At 39.0% G+C, this 25,418-nt stretch overlaps 2 protein-coding genes and 1 long non-coding RNA gene across 4 annotated transcripts; 2 read left to right on the top strand and 1 right to left on the bottom strand.

Moving 5' to 3' along the window:
* The first annotated feature begins 4,512 nt into the window (after positions 1–4,512).
* ctps1a (CTP synthase 1a) lies at positions 4,513–14,107 on the top strand. Of its 2 annotated transcripts, none has more exons than XM_080862221.1 (18): positions 4,513–4,696; positions 7,274–7,456; positions 7,535–7,705; positions 7,797–7,897; positions 9,181–9,297; positions 9,580–9,663; positions 10,579–10,659; positions 10,743–10,894; positions 10,994–11,126; positions 11,458–11,546; positions 11,650–11,744; positions 11,857–11,919; positions 12,795–12,838; positions 12,928–13,024; positions 13,104–13,159; positions 13,347–13,443; positions 13,542–13,686; positions 13,765–14,107. In XM_080862221.1, the coding sequence occupies exons 2-18, from the start codon at positions 7,288–7,290 to the stop codon at positions 13,847–13,849; spliced, it is 1,779 nt and encodes a 592-aa protein (XP_080718347.1). In that variant the 5' UTR covers positions 4,513–4,696; positions 7,274–7,287; the 3' UTR covers positions 13,850–14,107. The 2 variants fall into 2 exon arrangements, with proteins under 2 accessions (XP_080718347.1, XP_080718348.1); XM_080862222.1 differs by lacking the exon at positions 4,513–4,696 and adding an exon at positions 5,032–7,189.
* Positions 14,108–14,573: 466 nt separating this feature from the next.
* On the bottom strand, positions 14,574–16,712 carry LOC308383952. Its single transcript, XR_013969251.1, has 6 exons — positions 16,628–16,712; positions 15,940–15,990; positions 15,634–15,692; positions 15,415–15,458; positions 15,091–15,159; positions 14,574–14,924 (listed from the first exon to the last, which is right to left on the bottom strand). It is a non-coding gene; the product is annotated as an uncharacterized lncRNA (long non-coding RNA).
* Positions 16,713–16,859: 147 nt separating this feature from the next.
* Positions 16,860–24,780, top strand: rab42a (RAB42, member RAS oncogene family a). The gene is made up of 2 exons (XM_080862224.1): positions 16,860–17,609; positions 19,461–24,780. The coding sequence occupies exons 1-2, from the start codon at positions 17,251–17,253 to the stop codon at positions 19,897–19,899; spliced, it is 798 nt and encodes a 265-aa protein (XP_080718350.1). The 5' UTR covers positions 16,860–17,250; the 3' UTR covers positions 19,900–24,780.
* Positions 24,781–25,418: the final 638 nt, after the last annotated feature.

The raw sequence follows: 25,418 nt of genomic DNA, 5'->3' as shown, positions 1-25,418 counted from the left end.
ATGGACACGGTCAGCAACAATACTCAGGTAGGTTGTGGTATTTAAAAGATGCGCAAAGCCTCGATTATACTAAAGCCTTGATTATGCTCCACTGCAGACATAGAAAGCTGGACTTACCTGATGACCAAATAATCATTCCTGTTAGACTGCCATCTGGAGTGCATGCTCAGTTGGTACACTGCAATGTAAATTCTTGGTGGACAAGTCTGGTCTGTGCAGTCAAAAAAAAAAAAATGGCCAGATACATGGATGTCCGCACAGATCGTCACACTCACTGCCTGATGGCAAAATTTAAGCCACTCAGACATGGGCACATCCAAGCAGAGTTATCGATGCTGAAAGTATAGTTGAGGCTTAAACAGTTCAAAATGTCCCAAGAAAATATTTCCCACGCCATTACACCATCACTACCAGCTTGAACCATTGATACAAGGCAGGATCAGTCCATGTTTTCATGTTACCAAATTCTACCCCAACCATCCGAATGTTGCAGCAGAAATTTAAAGGACTGGCAACATTTTATAATTTTCTGTTATCTAATTTGATGAGGATGTGTGAATTATGGCCAATGTTTCCTGTTTTAGCTGACTGTTGTGTAGCCCATATGGTTTAATGTTCAATGTGTTTTGCATTATGAAATACATTTCTACATACTTTGTAACAAGTAGTTATTGGAGTTATTGTTGTCATTCTATCAGCTTGAAGTAGTTTGACCATACTCCTCTGACTCCTGACATCAACAATGCATTTTTTCCCCCAATTAACTGCTGTTTACTGAATATTTTCACTTTTTTGAACCACTCTCTGTAAGCCCTAAAGATGGTTGCGCAGGAAAAACCCAATACATCAGCAGTTTCTCAAATATTCAGTCCAGTCCAGCTGACATCAAAAAACAAGTCACTTAAATAAGAATTTTCCATTATTCTAAGGCTCGGATTGAATTTCAGCAGCTCATCTTGACCATGTCTATATTTCTAAAGGCTTGGAGTTGCTGCAATGTGACTGGCTGATCAGATATTTCCATTAACACGCAAATGATCTGGTGTACCCAATAAAGTGACCTGTAATTGGATATATTTGAGGTAATAATCTATTACACGCAAGTGTTTTTTATTTGTTACATCAGATTTTTTCCCCCCATTGTTGAACTAGTCATAGAATGGTTTTTAATTAGCATTTTAACTAATGATTCTTCTTTTCTGAAGTAAAACTGGTTGGAAGGCTCTTAAGATGCTCATGAGTTTCTTAAGCAAAGCAGGAAGCGGAGCAGCAGGAAGATATGAAGTAGGAGAAATATTCTTGTGTGCCGAAAAGCAGTAAGTTAATAAAACATGACAGATTTTGAAAGGATAATGATTACGGCTGACCTTATTTGAGATACCCGGTAATATTGCTATATGGAAGAAATGAAAGTGGACATGGAAAAATTCAGCAGTGGAGCAAAAATAAAGGTGTGTCAACCTTCTATGAAACAAAGTAGTATAGATTTTTATATTTTTTTTCACCACAGACCCTAGTTTTACAGCAGATTCAGTATGACTTAATACTTTTAGTGAAGAAATTTTGTCTAATATTCCCACACTCAAATTTGTCAGCAGAAGAAATATCCCTCTCAGGTATAAGTACACAGTTGTAGGAATCACAACTTTAAAATTAAAGGTCATACATAGCCACGTAGTTTTGACTAGACATCTGTTTAGGTCACACATGAAGGTTAAGCAAAGAAAACACACAGTAATTAGTGATCTTCAATGTGATATACATTTTCACTTTGCACAAAGCAAGGTTGCTTGCCCCTTCTTCTACTCTTTATGTTATGTAATTACTGCTTGTATAACATAAAAATATATATTTCCTTCTTGGTGCAAAATTGCTCCAAGAACAGATGGAAGTCACAAAAAATAGCAAGCTAAACCTTAATATCCACCATCATAGAATAAGTGTGACTATATACATGGAGCACTAAAGAGAGTACAGAGTTGGAGTTTGTGTTGAGGCTAGCCTAGAGAAATGTGAACAGCTAGTCTGACTATGTTGGACTACAAAATACAACTGAAAGCACATTTTAAATGCAATGCTTTGGGCTTTGGGCAAATCAGAGTAGCTGTTAGACATTAAGAATGTGAAACAAGAAGACACAGGTCAGCTCTCTTTCAGTAGAAACATGACCTCCTGGTCTTGGAGAAAAAAATCTAAATGGTTTTAAAATCTATGTATCTGTTCTGCCCTAATTATGTTACTGGTTGTATTTATTTAATTTCAACCACATTTAATTGTACCTGAGAGCAATAGCATGACGCTATTGAAGCTAATTCTGGTTAAGCTAACCTGGGCTAACCTGGGCAATATTTTGACAGAGGTTCAGTGATACATGTGGGGCGAACTAAATATTACAGCACTGTGCAAAAATCTTTAGCTATCTCTCATTTTGAGGTCTGGAGTCTCGAGGAGGCCAGTCCATGACTGATAGTCTCCCATTGTATGTTATGCTAGCTAGGTGTGGTTTTACTATATTTCCAGTGAGTTTTGGATCATTTTCATGCTGACAACTTAAGTTGTTGCCCATCACATTCTTTCCAGATGGTATTGCGTGGTGAATCAAACTCTGATGGTACTTCTCTATGCTCATAATTCCATCAGTTTTGGAAACATGTTTGGAAAGACAGAACTGACTGAAATACAACTCCAAACCATGCTAAGACATGCCAAGTTATAGGCTAACAGCTCTTTGACAGTAACTTTGTTGGTACAAAAATATTATTTTCTGCCTGTAAAAGAGTATAATCTTCAGTATTTTTGTGATTTGAAATGCAAATTATAAGGCATATTGAGAAAATATTAAAAGCTCAAAAAAGAGGGACAAAATTAAAATATTTAATCTTTTAAAAAATTACAAGATTAAAGATTAAAAGACCTTTAGAAAGCCCAGAGAACTATTGCTATTGTCAAACATGAAGATATGAGAGGTGGTTTTAGAATTTTGGACAGTATTGTATATTTAATATAATATTTGTGATGAAAACATTGGTCATTTCTTTTCCCGCATAATGAAAAGGTTCCTTAAAAATGTACAACAGAACACCATGCAGCTGCATCAACACATTAGCAGACCACAAGGTGAAGCTAGCAGCAGACACGTAAGCCCTGTTATATGTTTCCATAAAACACTACCCCCCAAAAAATACAGTCATATCAGACTGACCTGCCTCCCTGCCTGCTGCTTCTGTTACATCTCTAATAGGAGGAAATGGCTTGTGGTGAGGAGAGGATCCAGCCCTTCTGTGGGAGTTTAATTCAATCACAGCGCTGGTCAAAAATGAATTAAAACTCTCATTAAGCCCCCCTCCTGTGTTCCAGAGACTAAGCTGGCTGCTAAGGCTCACAAGTATGATTTGGGTGTTACACAGAAGCATCAGTCAGCTCTGGAGCTATCTGTCTGTGAGTCAGCCATCAGTCACTAAGTCCCTCATTTTTGTTATTTTAATTTGCAGCACTCACCCACACAGTGCACCCAATGAACCTAGTTGTGGATGATCCACGATTTACACCACAAGATCGTTGACCTTTCTGCAGCACACTGTAACTAACCACTTTGCACTCTGGCCATTTATTGTATAAAGTCTCATTCTGTGTCAGTGGGAGAAGGGGGAGCTGGTGTGCTGTAACCTCAACTCTGCCTCGAGCCATTTATGTGTTTCTGCTCCAGGACCAATTGAGCTTTGCTTTGTTGCTTCTGTGAAACATCCATTATCACTGGATTCACACTGATACACTGTTACGTCTATTGTCAGGACACCATAGCTTATTCTATTATTGAACAATGATTGTGCTGTACTTATTCTGGTGTAGTGTGCACTTAAAAGAATGAATGCGGTGTGAACAAATTTGTTTTCACATAAATTGTGCAAGACATTGAGATTCTCAGCTACTTAAAATATGCACAATGCAAGGGGACTCCAAGCAAGATGATATAAGGCAGATAGATGCCTGGTGTGTGTGAGGGGGGTGGGGGTGCCATCTTTTCCCTCTCCGCCCATTAACCATGAAACATGAGCTCCCCCTGCTGATCTAAAAATACAAACGGTGTTGCCTTCAAGGGCCAATGATATAAAACAACAACAAAGAACAAAAAGGTCATTGTAAATCTGAGGAATTGGACTTAATAAACATAAATACATTTTTTTAATCGCACAAAAAAAACGACAAAAAAGTGGTTCTATAGACAATGTGATTAACAATTATTCTGTCTGGCCTCTCAGAAATAAAGTCCCCATTTTATTAATTAATTTGCATCAGGTAGGTTTTCTGTTTATTTTTCTTTTTTATTTAAGTATCAGCATTTTTCTATGATAATAGGTGTTTGTCTTTTGTCAGCTAGTCAGATTCCTCTGTGCTGAACTGCATACAGGGATGCATACAGGCTTTTATTTGGTCAACCTCGTGGAAACCAAAAACTCCCCCGAAGGCCGCAGTAGTTTCCGAGGCGTACCTGAAGGTAACATATCGTTGTCGTAAGTGTGTTGAATGACGTAGAACAGCCCTCAGTCGTGCTTCATACACGTGTGGGGCTAGTTTGTGGATAGATAGGATTTTAGGGAATCACAGTACCAAAATTCGAAATTTCGAAAGGTCCTGCTAACTGTTTGCGTCGCTGACGATCCTTTTACAGAGGAGTCTTTGGTTGCGGAATATTTCGGTGAGTTGAAATCTGATAGAGATACAGAGGTTGTGGTTGGCTAGGTAGAAAATTATGTCAAGGTAAACGAATACGTCTCGCTTCCGGTAAGAATAAAACAAAATAAAATTCTACTCGGAATTTCTTCTTAATATTATTGTAGAAATGATTGGTTATATTACGACTCACATTCTCGTAACAAGAAACATAGGGCTTAGTTTAGACTTGGATGGCAACGTTTAGAAATTTGAGAATATAAATTGTTATGTGCGCGTTTTTAAATACCCAACTTCGCTTTTATTTTGAAAGCCTTGTTGGGTATCGTAACAATTTGGCAGGCTTGATAGAAATGGAACATTAGCCACCCTTTGTAGTTAAAGAAACTAACGAAATTGGTACCTTGTTTAGCAAATCTTAAGCATCTCCTTTGTCTATTTTAGATACTAACGACCGCCTTGGTCTGCTGTAGCTGAAAATAACTCCCGTAACGATGTTGACCATTAGCTAAAAGCTAGTTGTACCGGCTGGTTTTCTTCAATTTGCAACTGTGCCGCGCGGTCTGCTCGTGCTCCCTAAGAGCCATGCTTCATGTATAAAAAAAACCCAAGTTTTTCAGGGTTGTAATACGACACAGTATGTTTTTAGACATACTTTGAAACACATTTAGTTGTCGACCTTCGAGCCTATGTAACGTTACTTTTATTTTTACTTAAGTTCTATTTACCTGAAAACAACAAAAGTGTGTTAGTGTGGGGTCCATTTTTTTGTACAAGGAGGAGGACATACGTGGTCTGGTCTGTTAACTTTACTGAGTTTTTCTTTGCTGAATACTGATTTGTTCATATTTAGCTTTCCTGTTAAACATTTGCACATCATACGTATATTGCAATGTAACGCAGCTCAATAGGCAGTATGACAATGTATGATAATGGCCGCAAAACTTTCTAACTCGAGGTTCACCAAATTCCAAAGCTTTTAACTACTTCATTCTTTAGCAAGTTGGCCTTTCCTTCATTCCAGTATTATTTTAATACACAATCAAGTTGAGTTTGGTATGAAAATGAAGAAAATGTTTTAAAATAGTTCTTATTTTTAGCAATGTATCTTGTTTTGACCAGCCACATGTCCCACATGGTTAAAGTTTACCTAAAAAGACAAAACCTTTTTTTTCCACTAAATTATTAGAACACAGACACACAACTGGTCTTATATATCAAAAACATTAAAATGGTACCATTAGATTATTCACTGTCATATATCCCACTGTATTAAGACTCAAGTTGAGGAAGAAAACAAAAAGGATTTTGCCATTAACTTGCAATATGGAAGTGACATCAGTTATTTTCATCCATTTTGCTCTGCATGTGGTATGTAATGTAACAAGTGCTTCAGCGACTCCCAGTGGAGTCATTTGTTTACAATGGGGTTACAATTATAATACACCAGCTACTAGCATCCCAGACTTTGCTGCCTGGTTGCACTTTATGTGTGATTGATGATTTTGCTATACCAATAATTTTTCAATACAACATTGTTATATAGCATAAAAATTTGTACAATATGATACAACACAGCCCTAGGAGGAAGGTAGCAATTTGCTTCACTTTATTTGATATGCTAAAGTTATTCTACAAAGAAGCCACACAGACGCACGCACACAAGTGAAGACACTCAGTGATTTTTTTGTTTTTGGTCATAGACTGAACAAAGGAGAATTTGGCTTGGTCACATGATAACTGTTTAAGGGAAACAAGATTGTAGTCACTCATGCTCAAAAGTAATGGCTAACCGCAACTAGAGGTTGAAGCCAATATATGCTAATACGCTACATCAGAATCAGAATCAGAATACTTTATTGATCCCTGGGGGAAATTATTTTTTGTTACAGTGCTCCATTTTAAACCAACATTAAGACAAGACAGACAATACGCTAACTAAGAATAGTACAATATATACATATATATACATACATACATACATAAGTCACTTATAAATAAATAGTTGGAAAAGAAACATGTGTAGTTGTAGCAGCAAACAGTGTGTTAAGTGGATGCGTTGTACAGGGAGATGGCCACAGGCAGGAATGATTTCCTGTGTCGTTCAGTGGTGCTTTTCGGTAATCTCAGTCTCTCACTGAACGAGCTCCTGTGACTGACCAACATGTCATGGAGTGGGTGGGAGGTGTTATCCAACATTGTCTTTATCTTGGACAGCATCCGCCTCTCCGACACCACCTTGAGGGAGTCCAGCTCCATCCCATACATTGTTATAATCGTATCTTATCTTTGTTTTTGTCTGGCAATTCTGGTATTTCATCTTATCGCATGATATGATAATAGCCTATCTAGGAACCTTTACTTTGATAAGGTCTTAAGAGGAACAATGGTCAGTGAATGCATCAATAAGACCAAAGTGCCTGGAGAAAAGTGAACAGCAACTACAACTGAACAAATATGTTATCACAAACAAAGAATTATTAATTCACATTTAATGTGGGCCAATAAGTTACTGCAGGTAAGCTTCTGAAAATGACTATTTTAAATGTCTGACTAGTTATTAGTGGTTTCTGTTGCTTTCTAATCACTCATTTACCTCCAGGTATCAGAGCAACAATGATGAAGTACATCCTAGTAACTGGAGGAGTCATCTCAGGTATCGGCAAAGGCATCATTGCAAGCAGTGTGGGCACGATCCTCAAGTCATGTGGCCTGCATGTGACTGCAATTAAGATTGACCCTTACATCAACATAGATGCAGGCACTTTTTCGCCCTATGAGCACGGTATGTCAGCAGAGATATTCAGTATAAATGAACACGTGCAGGCTTGTCATCTAATTGTTTACCCCTCACTCTGTCCAGGTGAAGTATTTGTGCTGGATGATGGGGGCGAGGTTGATTTGGATCTGGGGAATTATGAACGCTTCCTCGACATCCGGCTGACAAGAGACAACAACCTAACCACGGGCAAGATCTACCAGTCAGTCATCAACAAGGAGAGGAGGGGAGACTACTTGGGCAAGACTGTGCAGGGTATGCAACGGTCAGGTCATTTAGAGAAGGATGGTAATGTCAAAGATGAGTCATTAACCGAACACGCATTTTATGCTTTGCTCTTTTCCAGTGGTGCCACACATCACAGATGCAATCCAGGAATGGGTTATGAAACAGGCACAAGTGCCAGTTGATGATGACGATATAGAACCTCAAGTGTGTGTAATTGAGGTAGGCTGGCTGCTCGAATGAAGTATGATTATATGAAAAAAGCATTTTTTTTCTATGCTGATTTGATTTCTTAATCCTAAAAACAGGTTTCTTTTCAATAACATGTATTATTACATTTGCATAATTACACGTTAGAATGGCGTGGTGGGTAATGCTAGCTAGCCAGGTAGGATAACCCGTGAAATACAGTGGCTTGCAAAAGTATTCGGCCCCCTTGAACTTTCCCACATTTTGTCACATTACAGCCATAAACATGAATCAATTTTATTGGAATTCCACGTGAAAGACCAACACAAAGTGGTGTTGGTCTTTCACGTTTGCACGTGAAAGCTAAACCAGTTCCACACCACTGAAGCTGCAGCATTTTTACAAACCAATTCTGGTTCATCCGTTTCATTCAACGATCCGCTTTCACTCTTCTCATTCTGCGTGCGTATGTAAACAAAGGCACTGCGCATGCGCATTTTACCCATATTCTATCGCGATATTTCATTTTCCTATCATTGCCCAAAATTACACCGGTATTACCGTGAACGGTATGATATAGCTCAGCCCTACTTCTGAGTATAAAACCACCACAACAACATCCAGTGTATTTTAGGGTTAACAGCTGGGAAGACCTCGTCTGCTACAGAACGTCCAAGAAGAGAAAATAGTAGCCGTGACGCATCAATCAGACTTTATGTTGCTTGGTGTTTGTTTACATAACTGTTTGGCTATACAGAGGGATGGATTGTGGGAATACAACTTGCTCAGGTGGTTGGGGGGGTTTCAAATAGTTACGCAATCTCCCTCTGTATATCTCTGAGCTTCTGTGCTGGAATGTAATTAAAATGGCAGTAAAAACTGGCATGATAATACATTCGTGTCTTCAGCCCAGCTACGACAGCTCCAGCCAAATGTGCCAGGTTTCAAAAATCGAGAGGTGCACGACATATGCGTCAGGGATCACACTGTGAGCATTAAAAAAACCACCCTTACTATTCAGTATTGAAAGCCAATTATAGTCCACACCATCGGTCTGCAGGAGGGAAAACTCATGAGTGTGGTAGGATAACCTGCTCTGTTATAGTGTCTCACTTGGTACATTTTCAGGAGTGTGGTATGCCATAAAGCGTAATATCAATAGGCTGTTAAGGGCTGAATAACTGTCATTGATCACCAGAGATTCCCTGTATTTTGATTAAATGTCATTAGGGTCTAGCTCTATTATTTTGTGTAACACCCCCCCCCCCCCCCCCCCCCCGCCTTGATGGTCACTGCCAGTGTTTGTGTGTTTGTAGCTGGGAGGGACTGTCGGAGACATAGAGAGCATGCCATTCATCGAGGCCTTCAGGCAGTTCCAGTTTAAAGTGAAGAGGGAGAATTTCTGTAACATTCATGTCAGTTTGATACCACAGGTAAGACAGCCATACTTTTATATCTCACCTTACATTTAACGAACATGTGAAACTGCTGCATACCTGAATGTGGCTTTAATGCAAATATGCACTCTTATTCAGCCCTGTTCAAAAAAGGTGAGTATTTAGTAAGAAAAATACTGAAAGTTGTGCCCAGATTTTTGTTCTGCTTTAATGAGGTGTTGCTTAGATACTTCTAAGAAATGAAACTAGCTTTTAGAGGGTGATTGTTGTAGACTGTCTCATTATGTACCGGTTTGTTGTTTGCATGGTTGTGTCCAGCCCAGCGCAACAGGAGAGCAAAAGACCAAACCGACACAGAACAGTGTGAGAGAGCTGAGAGGCCTAGGCTTGTCTCCTGATCTGGTGAGTGAGTTGCTATTACATAAACATGTTTGATGCCTCATTTGCATTTAAATTACATTTCTGAATTAAAATGGATTTTTGAGTGGCATATTTTACATGTTGAAACCCAAATGTTTTATGTGCAAAAGATTCTTTGACTCCTAATTCATAATTTCACTATAGGCAACCAGGGATTGGAGTGCCATGAAAGTATTTGCCCTCTTTCCTGATTATCTGGGGTTTTTTGTTTTGTTTTTTGCATATTTGACACACTTCAGGTGCCTGAACTTTAAATGCTGCTCCAATCTGCTTCTTCAAATGAAAAATGGATTAACCATTTATTACCGCTGTATGGAAAAATTGTGCAAACTCTTTGTACAGTCACCATCAACCAACCACGGACCCTTAACTGTGATTAGTAATTGGAGTGCTAGCATTCTGATAATATTGCAAGCAGTTTTGTGTTTGTACATGATGTATTTGCACTAAAACATGACCCCGTTAAAGGATAAAGCAAGACTATTAGATCACTGGTATAGTGGGGTGATGCGTTCATGCTGGTACTCTGCATTGATGATATGATGGTTTTAACTTCCTGGGAAGCTTTTCTGAAACAGAATGGACATGATCCTGCTGAAACATTAAATCAAGGAAAAATTAAAGCCTCTTTGCCTACAAGTCACAGTACAAAAAAGAGAAATTTAGTCAGAATGGAGATGGAGGCCATTGCCAGCTTGCACATAATCAGGACTGTAAGATTAAGAAAGGTGCTCACACAGATTTCTATAAATTTAAAAAGAGAAGTCATGCAAGAGGACACATATTTTCTTACTTGAACCCAGCCTCATGTGTGCTACATGTGGCGAAGTTCAAATTTGGACAAACTCGGAATTGGATCTTTAAAGGTTTTTCTGATTGTTTGTTTTTCACTGGCAGATCATGTGCCGCTGTACAACTGCGCTGGAGAACTCTGTCAAGGAAAAGATCTCAATGTTCTGCCACGTGGAGCCTCAGCAGGTAGGTGAAGCACCTGTCAGGCTCGATTAAGCCATAAAGCTCTCTCCATAAACATCTAAAATGGATTACCTGTCTTCTTCCAGGTCATCTGTGTGCACGATGTGTCATCTATCTACAGAGTGCCATTACTGCTGGAAGATCAGGGTGTGGTGAGCTACTTGAGCAGGAGACTGAATATGCCAATAGAGACCAGACCAAGGAAGATGCTGACTAAATGGAAGGAGATGTCTGACAGGTGAGTGAGCACCTTTGTGGGTTGAACCTTTCCCATGAGAAGTCATTGTCCTCCAGAGAAGACCGAGAAATAAATGGATGCCCATATTTTTCCTCACAGGTCAGACAGACTGCTAGAGCACTGCTCTATCGCACTGGTGGGGAAGTACACAAAGTTCTCAGACTCCTATGCTTCTGTTATAAAGGCTCTCGAACACTCTGCACTCGCCATCAGCCACAAGTTGGAGGTTAAGGTATGTACACAGAATCATAGTCTTTAGTCTCAAATGATCTAGACATGGTTCAAAGTGAAGCCAGCTCCTCCTAGATTTAGTCCTTCCTCATTGTATTCCATGGCTATGACAGTCTTTGCAGTACCCTGAAGTTTAAAGGTATTACGGCTCTAGAGTAGGGGAAAGTGTTGATAGTTATGATTAGTGATTAAATAGTTGATTTTAGTTTGGGGTTTTTGTTTGGTTGTTTGTTTGTTTTTGGGAGGGGGGGGGGGGGGGGGGGGTTGTTTTAAACAACTTGACTTGTGCCTTTAGACCAATCATGTAAGCTGTGAACATCTCTTCTTCTCAGTATATAGACTCTGCTAATTTGGAGCCAAGCACTCTGCAGGAGGACCCAGTGAAATACCACGAGGCGTGGCAAAAACTCTGCAGCTCTGAGTGAGTGCCCTGTAGGAGCACAATGTCCTGTCTCACTAGATAATCTAGCCTGAATATTAAAATGGAACTTTTATCAACATGACAATGTTTCCACTGTCCTCAGTGGCATCCTGGTTCCTGGAGGTTTTGGTGTGAGGGGAACTGAAGGAAAGATTCATGCCATCAACTGGGCCAGGAAACAGAAAAAACCCTTCCTCGGTACAAGAGTTTCTGTGGATCACATTACATGTTTTATTATCTTACTCCATATTTAATGTCAGTAAGTAGCAGCATCAGAAACACTACTTGACTGGTGTTCATATTTCTGCAGGTGTGTGTCTTGGAATGCAGCTGGCTGTATGCGAGTTTGCCAGGAACGTGCTCGGCTGGACAGGTAATGTTTTTGATATTATCTTCACAGTAAAGAAGAAGAAACAAAGCAGCATTACCTTTTAATGTGAATGCTGAGTGATGTAGGTAATTAATAAATGATTGAAATTTCATAGATGAAAAGTGTATATTGTTCCATGTATACAATAATTTTGGATGGATAGGTAATGAACATAGGATCTATATCTATGCTAAGTTTCATCATTGAGATTGTTTGTGGGTACGTATAGGTAGATCCAAAGAGGACCATTATAATCTGATTGTGTGTCCTTGTGTGTGGAGGAATAAAAAAGAACCACATTGCCTACTTCGTTTTTCAGTCAAAAGTCCCGATTTTCCTGCAATACCCTCGATCTCAATTGTTAAGGTTCGCCTGGAATTGGGCAAATTTTTTGTGCCAGTTGTGCCTGGAAATGTATTTGGGGGGGGGAAACAAGTACTTGTTTCTTTAGCAGCTTAACCAGCAAAGGTTCAGATGTCTGTTCCCGCTGTGCATCAGTCCAGTTCTTGTACATTTAGTTTTGTAAAGGCGGTTCCTATAATACTTAAACCTAGCCTTCTGATCTTCAAAAACGTTACTGCTAACTTCAATAAATTAATAAACTCACGCCATAAACACTGGTTCCAGCCAGTGTCCGCCTTCTTGTCAACTTTGCAGCAGCCGTAATGCTAACATTGAACCTTGAAAATACAGAAGATAGTCTGTCAAAACGTGTTTGTTACAGCATAGTTATTTGAGAGAGGTGTGGGAATGGGAGCTTTCTTCAAAGCATAGTCAGTTTTCAGCTTGAAATGCATCTCCTACTCATAAAAGGTGGGCACTGGTGGCTGACTGTTGATTAAAATAACTAATGGCATATTGTTCCGTTTCATACTTAGATGCCAACTCGACTGAATTTGACCCGGAAACAAAGCATCCTGTGGTAAGTTTTATGCATTGCACAAACAACCTGACTCCTGCATGCACTGTAACTGTATATTAAAATCCATCCTTTCATTTTAATCTTTGCAGGTGATTGATATGCCAGAACACAACCCCGGACAGATGGGTGGCACCATGAGGCTTGGGAAAAGACGGACCATTTTCCAAACCACCAACAGCACACTGCGTAAGAAAAGCTTTTAGTTCAACCTGGACCAGCCGGTGATGAACTGTTGCTCTGTGCTTACAGCTCTTCTGTATTCCAGGAAAGCTCTATGGAGATGCAGAGTATGTGGATGAAAGGCACAGACATCGATTTGAGGTAATGCTGAACTAATATTTCATCATCATTAAGTGTTCAGTGCAGAAACAGGAAATTGGATAGAGAGTTAGTGGGGGACAGACGTATAAGCAAAGGGCCAATCCGGGGTTGAACCCAAAGCGCCGCATTTAATCTTGGTCACCTGCTCAACCTGTGATCCAAATGTATACCTTGTTTTTGTGAACAGGTCAACCCTGAGCTTAAGAGCCACTTTGATGAGAAGGGCTTCCGGTTCGTAGGTCAGGATGTGGAAGGAGAGAGGATGGAGGTCATTGAGCTTGATGGTACAGAAAAGCAAACAGAATTATTTTCAGTTTTAATATATCAACCTTTTCTGTGAAACCTTCAACAGACTGTTTAAAATTGTTTTCTCCACTTCCAGATCACCCATATTTTATTGGTGTGCAGTACCATCCCGAGTTCACTTCACGTCCCATCAAGCCATCACCCCCCTACCTTGGTTTGTTGCTTGCTGCTGCGGGGAAGCTGCAGAGCTACTTACAGAAAGGCTGCCGTCTATCTCCACGGTAAATAGAGTGTATGTCTCAGTTTACTCATTTTCTAAAGGTATGCATACTAATTGAGACTGCTTCTGTGCCACACAGGGACACATACAGCGATCGGAGCGGCAGCAGCACACCAGACTCCGAGATATCAGAACTGAAACTTCCTTCACTCTCCAATGAATGACCCATCTGTGGAAGATATCTTAATTAAGTGTCCTACCATCAGTTGTCTCAAGTGTTGGAAAACTGTACTGTTCACAGATAGGGCTGGCATTTCCTAGAGTACAGAAGTGACTACAGGCAGCTGCAGATTAAGTTATGGGACTTTCAGCTCTAAACTATGCTCATGAAACAAACACCACTGAAAACCATAGTGTTTAAATAAAATTTAAACTGTTACTATTCATTTTTGCTCTTCCTATAAATGTTACAGAACTATGAATTGGAGTGGGTAACTTCAGTTGTCACTCATTTCTACAACAGCACTTTAGAAACTGGTTTAACATGGGAGTTATGGGTTTCCAGATTATCTTGTAAGTTTAATTTACTTTAATGGATCATAGCTGAAGTTTAGCTTAACGTCGTCACATTTATTGCAACAAGTAAGCAATAATTGTGACTTTAGTCTACCTATTTTGCTTTTTGTACAACTCAAAGTCGAGAGGTCTCCAATTAGGTCACCTACTGCAGGCATACAACATGGTGTGTGATTAGCTTTCTACTCCTGCTTCATTGACTTTCACAGGGTTTGTCACCTGTGGCATACTGTTGTAAAGAAACTGTTACTTTTGTTTCTGATGCCACTCTACCACCACAGTACTGTTGTGGCCTTAATGTAAATAAATGTGCTACAAACGGTTTGTAGCATAGTTCAATGTCTCCATTCTTTTGATCATGTTACAGACAAGTTTCCAGAGGTAGTCAAGTCAGTTTTATTACAATCTGCAATTGTCACACACACAGGGTTCATTTTCTTAGGTTCAGCCCTTAACCTCTTAGGACCTGGCGTCCACATATGTGGATTTCACATTTTTGGCTTATTTAGACCATTTAAAAAAAAAAAAAAAAAAAAAAAGCATGCCATGGAAGAGTTCAGGTCTTAGGAGGCTAAAGAGCCAGGTCAACTCATTCATGCATTTCACAGCTGCAAGAAAGCTCCGATCCAAGTTGGTTTTCTTCAGTAGTGTTTGTGCCTAGCCGGAAAGTTGGCAGCAATTCTCTCATGGAAATGTCACGTCACTCCCAACGTAGCACCATACCTGAAAAATAAACACCTCAGGTTAGCCAAATTCAGAAACTTTTTGTAAACATTCTCATTATGCACTGATCTCAGTCCCATATCCGCAAGCTTCATCCAGAAGTCAACAATGTATTAAGGTCATCATAGATCAAAATAACCACTGACCAATTTCAGCATCAACATACCTGTAAATTACAGATGTGAATGTACTTTGTTACAGCTCTGCAACACCAAGAGGTCAAGCGGATAGACGCCTAAAATTTAATAAAAAAAAAGTGAGATCACAAGTTGCATGTTAGCTTAGTCTATTTTTCTAGCAGATGTCTGTTGGACAGCTGAGTGGCTGCTGATGGCACAGAGTGGCCACAGCAGTCAAAGACCACCCTGTTTTCTTGCATGCACTTGGAGAGCATGGAGCTACAAACAAGCACCGACCCTTAGGATAGCATGCTGGAACAGGGACATAAGTGGCCTTTTAATATTTTTTTTAAAAAAAAGTGAACTCTTACCTGAATGAGCAGTTTTCATTTACAAATGACAGATCTCCATTCACCTAACAAGAAAATTTGGTTAGTCGTTTTGCCCCAACAAACATTGATTAAAGTCAGTCAATCCCATCAAGTTTTAATAAATGTGGCTCAGGAAGAATAAGTCTCAATCAAGACTAGATCAGTGAGGGCAAGTTTGTCATCACAGCCAGGATTGTCTGAATTATTTTGAAGAGTTACCTGCATGTTGTGTTCTCATTTGATGGTTTTGGTCTTGCACCTTTGGTGTCACCCAGTACCTATTGGAAGACAAGGCAAATCACTTACATTTCTTTGAAAGTTTGCATTTAATCCTGGGATAACTCACTGATCAATGTCCTTCCCCTAAATGTTGCTGTAGCAGTCATTTTCAAAACCGAACAGCGACCGTCGGTGAAAGTCTTCATGTCGGCTTCCTTTTGACCGTTCACTGCTACATGGGAGCATGAACGGCTTCGATAGGAGCCTTTTCACGATGGGACAGCTAGTTTTAATTTAAAGACTCACCTGCATTCTGCATATTGGGAAGCAAGGTTGAACTGCCATTTCAAATAGACCCTAGAGACAAAATAAAGAAGATTAAAGATTAGTTATGTTGAAAACAGTTGCCTGTGCCATCACCTTTTATAACAAACTGCATTTAGTCTAATTTTGATTCTAAAGGTAGTTTAAGTTTGTTACAATGACATCAATGCTATTAACGTCAGAGGCCTTAAAGGCTAATGTTTATTAAAATGAGCTAGCATAAATGGCTTTGATTTTACCACCTAGTCTGATTTCCATGCCACCCTAAGAAAATTTCTCAAGATCCACCCCTGGCCACGTGGTACAAACCCATTAGCGTCCAAGCTAAGCTATCAGCAAGCTAAGCTATAGCTAACCCTTAGCATGGTCACTAAAGCCTAGGTATATCTACTGTCGAGTTCCCAGTTATATGACAAGTCAGCAAGAAGTGTTGATTATAAAAACAAGACTATACTACATATCCCAAAGTATTAACTAGTCAAGCATTATGGCTGTAGATACAAGCTAACGTAAGGTCGTTCACTCACTTACGCTAAAAGCGCTATATTAATGTTATAACAAAAATAATGAGTTCTGTGTCAAGGTGGACTGGATTTAAAAGCTGCGCATAATTAATGTAAATACCTGGACACATGACCTTAGTAATCGACAACACCAGCATAAAGCTTACCATAGCTCTTTCTTGGGGACTTCAGCTCACATGGAAGACTGCAGGAAGAAGAGAGAAAGCGGCAAGGCCCGCTGTTCTTATATACTCACTCTGATGTCCGGCAGCGGTGCGCTGATTGGCTCGCGTTACTCACGCGGACCGGTTGAATAGTGGGATATGTAGTATCACACTCCTCCTCCTTCTTCTGTTTTTTTTAAGCAATGCCTGCTGTATTTATTGAAGTTTACTGAGACTCAGGCAATAGGGTTTTACACTTAACTAGCCACGCATTTTTCACAGAGTACAACGGCACAGAATAAACTGTGTGCAATTAGAGAAATATGCTGTAAATCCAGACCATCGTCGGAAGTGAATATAGGCTACTTCAGAACCACGGACAGCAACACACTGCGTGTTTTAGGTTTTGTGATATCAATAGCGGACGATATATTAAATAAATGGGGGTGGTTAAGGAAACTCTGTGCAAAACATGCCCAAGACGGACCTCATATAGATATATTGTTCTGTTTTTGCTGCTTTTAAACCCCCTATATGATTCTTTTACAACATACACAGGCCAGATGAGGTTGTAGCGGGTTTATTGGAGTGATATTCGACTAGTAGAGCATAGGTAAATCTATCACATGACTGCTGCGGCCGCTCTGTGCTCCGCGTCTCTTCCTGAACAGAAGGCAGTAGCAGCAGCTGGGGCTCCATGTAAACACGCCGCGCGCAGGGCTTTGTTTCACACACACTCACTCCGCAGGTATCTTCCCTCTAGTCATGCCATGGATATTTTGTGGCAATATCAGTTTCGAATCATTCTACTCGGGGATTCCACAGTGGGCAAGTCCTCGCTGTTGAAGCGTTTCACGGATGGAATTTACAGCGATGTGGCGGACCCGACGGTCGGGGTAGATTTTTATGCCCGCTCGCTTGACATCGAACCCGGGGTGAAAATAAAGCTCCAGCTCTGGGATACGGCTGGCCAGGAACGATTCAGGTATAGTGAGGTGAAATGTATCTTATATAGAATCTATCTGAGCTAAATATGTATACAACCATAGTCCTTCAAAGAGATTTTTAAATAAATAATTGCGAGCCCTCGGTTTAATGTCGTGTTTGGCTACTATTCTCAGTCCCTTTAAATTGAATATGGGCCATTTCCCCTTCTCGTTAGCATGTAATGAAATGAGTTTAGACAGCGGAGAAAGGAGGCCAATAGAAGATATTACGATGTCCTGACCTGTATAACAACAGGACACGGCGACTTACATCATGCTTTCATGGATGATGGGCAGCCTCCTCATATTTAGGCCCCAGTTTGATTCCCTCATATACAATTTCCAGGCCTTCGCGGGGATGACAAGTCCCGATCCAAATCTATTTGTTGTTGTTTTCATTCATCTATCCTGTTGCTTGCTCTGCTTTTCATGCCCACTGTCACGGATCATTTCCTTTAAAGAACTCCTGTGTCTGGAGAAGCTCTTAGATCTGCTTTCCCGTTTGAAGCCTCTGAGGGTGTTTTCCTCCAGGCTTCACTTCACTTGTCTTTCACTTCTGCCTATCTGCCTGTAGAATCTGTGGTTTTTAAAGCATCAAATGCAGAGATCAGAGTCTGTATGTGCATATATTTTTATAAATAGAATAGTATCATGCACCAGATGTTATGACCCAAAGGATCCTTTGTGTTTTTGTATTTTATTTCACTTGATGGCATTGTTTAGTTTCCATTTAATTAAGCACATTAATGTATGAAACGTTAAAAAAAAAAAGCATTCGCATTGCAAGTTTTGACTTCATAAAATTACAGAAATTGTTTTAAGAAGCCAAGAGAGACAGACCTTCCATAGCAATATGACTTGAATATATTTATTAGACCTGTACATTTCACAGACTTTGATCACAAAAAAGTCCCAAATGTTGGGTGAGGTCCAACTTTATTATCAAATTATGTATTATGCCATTCAGTGATATATTACCATCATAAATGAGGTCCTGACACAATTCACTTAAGTACACAATTTACACAATTTATTAAGTATGCTTCAGTTTTAACATATTTAACTCCCCTCATATTGAGCACACTGTCTCAATAAGTAGTTTCATCTGAATGGCAAGGCCAGCTAAAGCACAGATGTAACTCCATGAGTCTTACTAATGTAAAACACCAGTAACACAGCTTTGAAAGGAAATTCTTGTGTCATTTAAGTGGTTAGCTTGCAAATAGACAGTTGAAAGACTTAAAAGAGAGCATGCAACCACATTCCTTGACTGACTTGGAAAACAGTGTGAAAATTGATTTGGGATTGTGTCAAATGGGACTTGATCTTATCTTAGTTTCCGCTGTCTTGACATTTGAGCTTCACTTTGGCTATAATATTTAAGTTTGTTTTCTATAAACTGATTAATGGGAACTATGACTACTCTTCTATTGTAACTGAGCACTCAAAGCGCTTTTTTATACATGTCCCATTCACCTACACACACTCACACACCGAAAAACGCATCAGGCAAGTTGGGTACAGTATCTTGCTCAACAATACTTTGACATGGAGACTGGAAGACCTGCTCTACCTCCTGAGCTACAGCCACCCCTTTTCTTCAAAGACTTGATTTGACTCAGGGTTTGACTTGACTTGCTTTGGCAGAGAGGACTTGGACTTACCTCAAGTGATATGAATTTTCCACCACAAAAATTAAACTCATATTGTGATGTTACAAACAGCAGTATAAGGGTAGTGAACTGGTAGGAACCATCCAAGTTCATAGAGCTGTCCAAGACATTTAGAAGTTATAAGTCTAGAGATGTTTGTCTTTGGTTTCTAACACCAGTAATGTGTCTTTCCACCAGGTCTATCACAACATCATATTACCGCAACTCTGTAGGTGGCCTGCTTGTCTTTGATCTCACCAATCGTAAAACCTTCGACCATGTGAGGGAATGGCACAAGGAGGTGAGTGAGCACATCCTGCCTCACCACATGGTCTACATCCTCATCGGCCATAAAAGTGATCTCAACAAGGACCGGAAGGTGAGCAGGGATGAGGCAGAGCAGCTGGCCGCTGAGCTGGGCATTCGCTATGTGGAGACATCAGCCAAGTGCAACAGCAATGTGGACCGGGCCTTTGAGCTGCTGACCAGGGACATCTACGAGCTGATGAAGATGGGGGAGATCGTCACCCGTGATGGGTGGGATGGCGTGAAGAGCGGCCTGACTGCCAAGGTTCTCTACTCTGCAGAGGATGAAGAGTTGGCCCCTCCATCAGCTGAAAAAAGCTGCCACTGCTGACTGAGAAGTCTTTGTGTTCCAACACTATCCTATCACACCAAGAGCTCACTTTGTCTCACAGCCGATCATCAAAACCAAATCACTGAGGCTTAGCACCCTGTGATATCACCATCCATCACTTCCTCACCTTGTGTTTTGTGACCTTTCTGTGTTGATTTTTCAGACCACTGGGATTATTTTCAATCAGGATGCGAGAGTAAATACCAATGTGTACCTGTTGGGAAAGTATTGTATTGTTAATTTGATATGATGTAGCATGAGTCGAGCTGTTTTGAGCCTCATCTTGCTCAAGAAAAAAAAAAGAAAGCATGCCAATGTGATCAGGTGTTGTTGCTTAAAGTGTAGCCAGTACTCCTTTTCATAGCAATGGAGCTAAAGGACTACTGAGCATACGAAAGTACAAATGGACTATTATGGTCTGGCATCATCCACATTTCATATGGTACTATTATGGGTTTCTACTTGTCAAAAGTTTGTGCAATGCTTTGCCTGCAGTCTTAAGTGGCTGTAACATTGTAAATAATAGTTAAATCTATAAAGATGAGAGCTAAAGGTGACTGAAAGCTATTTAATTCATAGTGTGAACAGTGCACTCTGCAATAAGTGTCACCATATTAAATCAATGTGCTCCTCCTGCTACTGTAAGCTGTGTGTGCACTTATGCCAAATTGACCTTTGACCATTCTGTGAATAGATTAATAATGTGGGGTTTTTTTGTAAAAAAGTAGAGATTATTTGTAGTAAAAGTGTATACATAAACATAGATTATTGTAATTAGACTAAGTGTAACATACAACATTCACAATAGCAGTAAGTGGCAATGTGAGAAAAGGAAGTTTAAGGTCTAAATATGCCCCATTGATATAGACATAGATGATATGCACAGCAAAACCTAATGAGCTTTGATATGTTTATTGCAGGCCTCTAAACTGGCTTTAATTCAGCTTATCCGGGCCATCAGCCCAACAAATGTCATGTCATGAAACCATGACAAAGGATTTAGCTGCATTTTCTGCCTTTTTTGCTTTCATTTTCTTTTTGCTGTACAAATGAACCTGATAAAATTCTTTGTAGGGCCTTAAAAGTGCTTAGAGAATTAGAGAAAAGCTCCAGCTTAGCTTAGCATAAAGAATTGAGAGTAGTAACATGTTTAAGCAAATTAATTTTATGTTTACATTCATGGTTGCCAAAGTGCGGCCTGTGGGACAGTGGTGGCCCTTGGTAATGTTCTGTAGCTGGATCAAAACAGAATCAAACAAAGGGAGCATTTGTTGTCTGTTTTTGTTCTGGACAGCTTTATAAAACACAGTTACAGTTGTCAAAAAATGTAACAGACAAAATTGCAATTAACAACTTATAACCCCTCCCTCTGAACACCAACTAAAAGGGTTTGTGTGTATTTTTCCTGTACCTGTATCACTTGCCTACTGGTTCCCTAAACTGGCACTTTCTTGTTTAAACCATGTCTGAAAAGCCACTAAAACCTGTAGTTACCAAGTTTATCTATTACTCTTCAACAGCTGGAGGCACTCAACCAGTTAAGTTGTTAATACGCAACTGTTTTCCAAAGTCACTAATGTAAGTGTTCTGTTGTTATTGTGTTTTTTATGATGTTTTTAGACCTGTTATATAAATGTGACAAAGGAATTTCCCATTATTAATTTTCTCACGCTGATTTTACGCACATAAATATAATTCTAAAACAACAGTTTGGAGCTGCAATATACCTACACCCAAAGTCACTAAAATCCCTTGTTAGCTAACAAATGTGATAAAATCTTTGTTGTGACTTTAGTTTTTCTTTGCTGGCTGGAGACACTCAAAAACTCTCTCCAGAATCCCTGCTGAATTATTAATAAGAAAAATGATTTAGACTTTTTTAAACCACAGATTCAACAAGGAAGATAAGCTGTGCATTTTAGAGGCGCTAGTATCGCTAGCTATTGTGATAGCTGTCACTCCTGCTTCCAGTCTTCATGCTGAGTTAGCCTAGTTTGCCTCTTTGGCCCCCACATATCAGTATCTTTTCAGCAAAATCCTAAAGAATATTAAATGTTTTTTGTTTTTTTTAAGGGCTACAGTAGTAGGCTATTGTATTTTAGACCTGTTATATAAGTATAACAGAAGAAATCCCTTTTATCAGTGTTCAAAAGCAGAATTTTTACCAACCTATATATAGTTAAGAAGTGCAAGTTAATCTTGCTCACATTGTTTGTTAACTAACTAATGTACTGTAGATTTTATTCAGCTGTAATGGAGAATGATTGGGTGTCTGCACACATGACTTCCAAAACCTGCAGTGAATACCTTTAACAAAGAGGATCATGAATTCCTTTAAGGCTCTAGAGGCTAATAATTTGCTGCTTGCAAGCCTGGATCTTGTTGCGTACAGTTTGCTTTCCCTGGGGCTTCTACAACACACACTACACTGTAAACAGTAAGAAAATATGCATTCTAATGTTTTTACTTAGCATTCATGTGACCAGTCTGACACTTTTTTTTCATTTGTCTGAACCAGTTAATAAAATGTACATCATGTGGTTGCAGCTTAGTATTTGACAAGGAATGTATTCTAACTCATTTCTGCAATCCCTTTTCGTTTTTCATTTATTGTTTTGCACTAATTCAAACTGCATTTTTTCCCCTGGTGAAAGTCTGTGTTTGTTTGACAATCAAATGTTATCATTTTGAGTTCTTGGCATAGGTGAGGAATACAGTGTTGGGGTGGCAAGCCTTGAAAACGTGCTGAATGAAAACTAACAAGTCTGTACAACTACCTTTCTCACTTTTGCCTCTAAGGGTTACATTGTATTGTATGATACTGTGTGTTAGCACTGTGCTGTGAGCGTTACTGACGACTACAGACTCATGTAGTCGGGAGGAAAACACTGGAAAGACAGGAAGAAGTATTATTTTGAAAGATTGAATCTATGGGATAAAAAGACCAATTGAAAACTTATATATACATCAATCAACAACAGCACAAAAAATATGATTCATTTCCATCTTATTTGTAATCTTACAAGCTATACCAATACATCTGCAGTGACTGTAAGTAGTAATATTACTACAATGAAGGTGAATGACTAACTTTCAGTCCAACTCTAGCTTCTCTCTGTGTTCTTTGAAAACAATTTGTGGAAATATTCTTATTTGCTTTCTTTCCAATCTCTCTTTCCCAGTGAGATGACAAGACTGATGCGACATTATCTTCTAGTGTTCTGGAGTCAGGAGGCAGTTAGCATAGCTTAGGATAAGGACTGCCTCCATCTGACTTATTTCAACAAATGAACTGCAAAAACACCAAGCAGCGAACACTTCTGAGCAAACAGACTTCATAGTTTGAAGACATTAAGCTGAATCGTGTAGCAGACATGCACTTAGTTTACAAAATCTTAATTTTTGTCTTTGACTTTTTCCAAACCCCGAAAAATGATTTAAATATTGGACTTTTGGTGCCAACCTAACGTGTTCCAGGGGATACACATGTAGACAAATAATCTTTAATTATTCTATCTTCAAATAGATATATTTCATTCTGCCAGTTTTGTTGAACGTATGATTTAAATGTAGCTTTGCTGTAAAAAATATACTTCCTATCGTTCCTTAAGCATCACTAGTTTATTGGTTTAGTATCACTTTTTACTATATTACACTTGGATTCAGCTTCAGCATTATTTGTATGATATAATAAACCGAAATCCAAAGCTATTCTAGCATCTTTTTTAATGCAAAAAGGAAAACGGTAGCTCTATTCAGTTTATCAAAACCTGTGTTACTAGTTTGTCTTGCTTTACAAACTGTGCATACCCTTGGCTGTGCTGTTTAACTCCTGTTTACTTTCCACAAATTATTTTTATGTTTTAAACATATCACCAAAATTCTGTTTAATTTTTCTATATAGGAACATAAATAGTAAAAGATCATTATTCAATTCTGGCCCAATAATTTAGCTTCATAAAGTTCACCAATATGTAAATGTTTCAGTTTGTATATGTAAGTGGAGTTATCGTTCTGGAACTATTTTTTGGTCAATCAAGCCAAAACCTAACATTTTTATATTTTAGTTTGTGAGCAGCTTTTTGGAATACAATATAAAGAGTACCTTTTTGAGCTAACAGCATGGCAGTTCAATCTCTTTACTGACCACAGAGAATGTGTATATCTGTGCTTTAGATTTTAACACCTGTAGAAAGAAAAGGTAAAAAGAAAATAACCTTTTTTTCTCCAGTATACACTTTTTCTTCTAACTGACTTAACCACTGCTGCTTTCTCTCTCTCGTCCCTCAAACTGGGCTTTAGAATCTGTAACCAACTATTTCCGTGGAACATAATAAACAAACATCTATTGCCAAGAGGAGCCAGAGGTGATTAACAGCATGATATGCTCCAAATATTCTATTTAACCAATCAGAAATGTCCTGCTCTAAAAGCCCGACCCCCTTGTAGCCCACTGAAACTTTGAAAAGTACTACCAAAGCTTTTTACATGCCTCTGTGTATGGACTTTTTGGTCGGTCAAATAATTCTTCCCTTTTCCTTACTTTGACAGCATAGCGAGTCCATCCAAAGGTCATAGTCACTGTTGTTCCTGTTGTGGAAAAGCAGCTATTGATACCAATTATCTCTCATCAGTCTTAGAAAGAAAACAAATAAGAACATTTAAAAAAAGAAAGAAAAAAGAAACAAATCACCCATGTAATTAATAGTGTCATATCCAGTGAACTGATCAAAATAATCACAGGTAGGGTTTCTCTACCATGTAACATCAACAGTACAGCTTCTGATCCCCCGATGGTCATGTTCCACAGTATTACTGAATAAATGTTATTTATTTTTATGTTATGTATAAGGGATATTGGTTATTAAATGAATAAATAGATGTACGTTGAATATTGTTTGGACTGGATGGTCTTCTTAACAAAGATTTGGCGCCCTCTTCTGACAGATTTAAGAAACATAATCGTTGCCTGGATTTGATTGATTTATGGTAGTTAGGTAAAAATTTGGACAAATGTTGTTGGTGAGGCCGATCCAAACCAAGAATTAGGACCTGTATTACACTAGGTTAGCTTTAGAATATTACTGATTTTCTTCAGCTATGAGAACATCATAAAAGATCATTGCAATACTTAAATGTATATGATCGTATATGCTACTATTCAGATAACTTAGTAAATGTCCTCAAGTTGCGCCTGGGAATCTGAGCAACAGAGAACACGAACACCGCACACACACACCACAGTATTATGATCTTTCTATTGATGTGTAATTCACTTTTAATTCAGCGTAAACAGTATATAATAAAATTAAATATAACAAAGTTTTATTTTTCAATTAAATTCGGTAATCTATGTAAGGCTCAGGGAGAGGTCGAAAAACTATCAAGATTCTGTAATCGCTCTTAAAGAATCTCACAGAATCTCACGATTACGATTGTAACCATGTAATCGACTTTCCCACATTGCCTGAATGCAACATTAATTCGAGTGCATGTAGCATCCAATGGCAGCATTCAAT

Source organism: Rhamphochromis sp. 'chilingali' (genome assembly GCF_963969265.1).
Source record: "Rhamphochromis sp. 'chilingali' genome assembly, chromosome: 17".
Lineage (NCBI taxonomy): Eukaryota > Metazoa > Chordata > Actinopteri > Cichliformes > Cichlidae > Rhamphochromis > Rhamphochromis sp. 'chilingali'.
The sequence above is the reverse complement of the archived record's forward strand: the minus strand, read 5'-3'. Positions and strand labels throughout refer to the sequence as shown.

Bases quoted from the DNA above. Each gene is read 5' to 3' on its own strand.
- ctps1a (XM_080862221.1), top strand. From the start codon at position 7,288: ATGATGAAGTACATCCTAGTAACTGGAGGAGTCATCTCAGGTATCGGC. The intron at 11,127-11,457 runs GTATGTACACAG...TCTTCTTCTCAG, and splicing joins GCCACAAGTTGGAGGTTAAG to TATATAGACTCTGCTAATTT. The intron at 13,160-13,346 runs GTAATGCTGAAC...TTTTGTGAACAG, and splicing joins GGCACAGACATCGATTTGAG to GTCAACCCTGAGCTTAAGAG.
- rab42a (XM_080862224.1), top strand. From the start codon at position 17,251: ATGACTGCTGCGGCCGCTCTGTGCTCCGCGTCTCTTCCTGAACAGAAG. The intron at 17,610-19,460 runs GTATAGTGAGGT...TCTTTCCACCAG, and splicing joins GCTGGCCAGGAACGATTCAG to GTCTATCACAACATCATATT.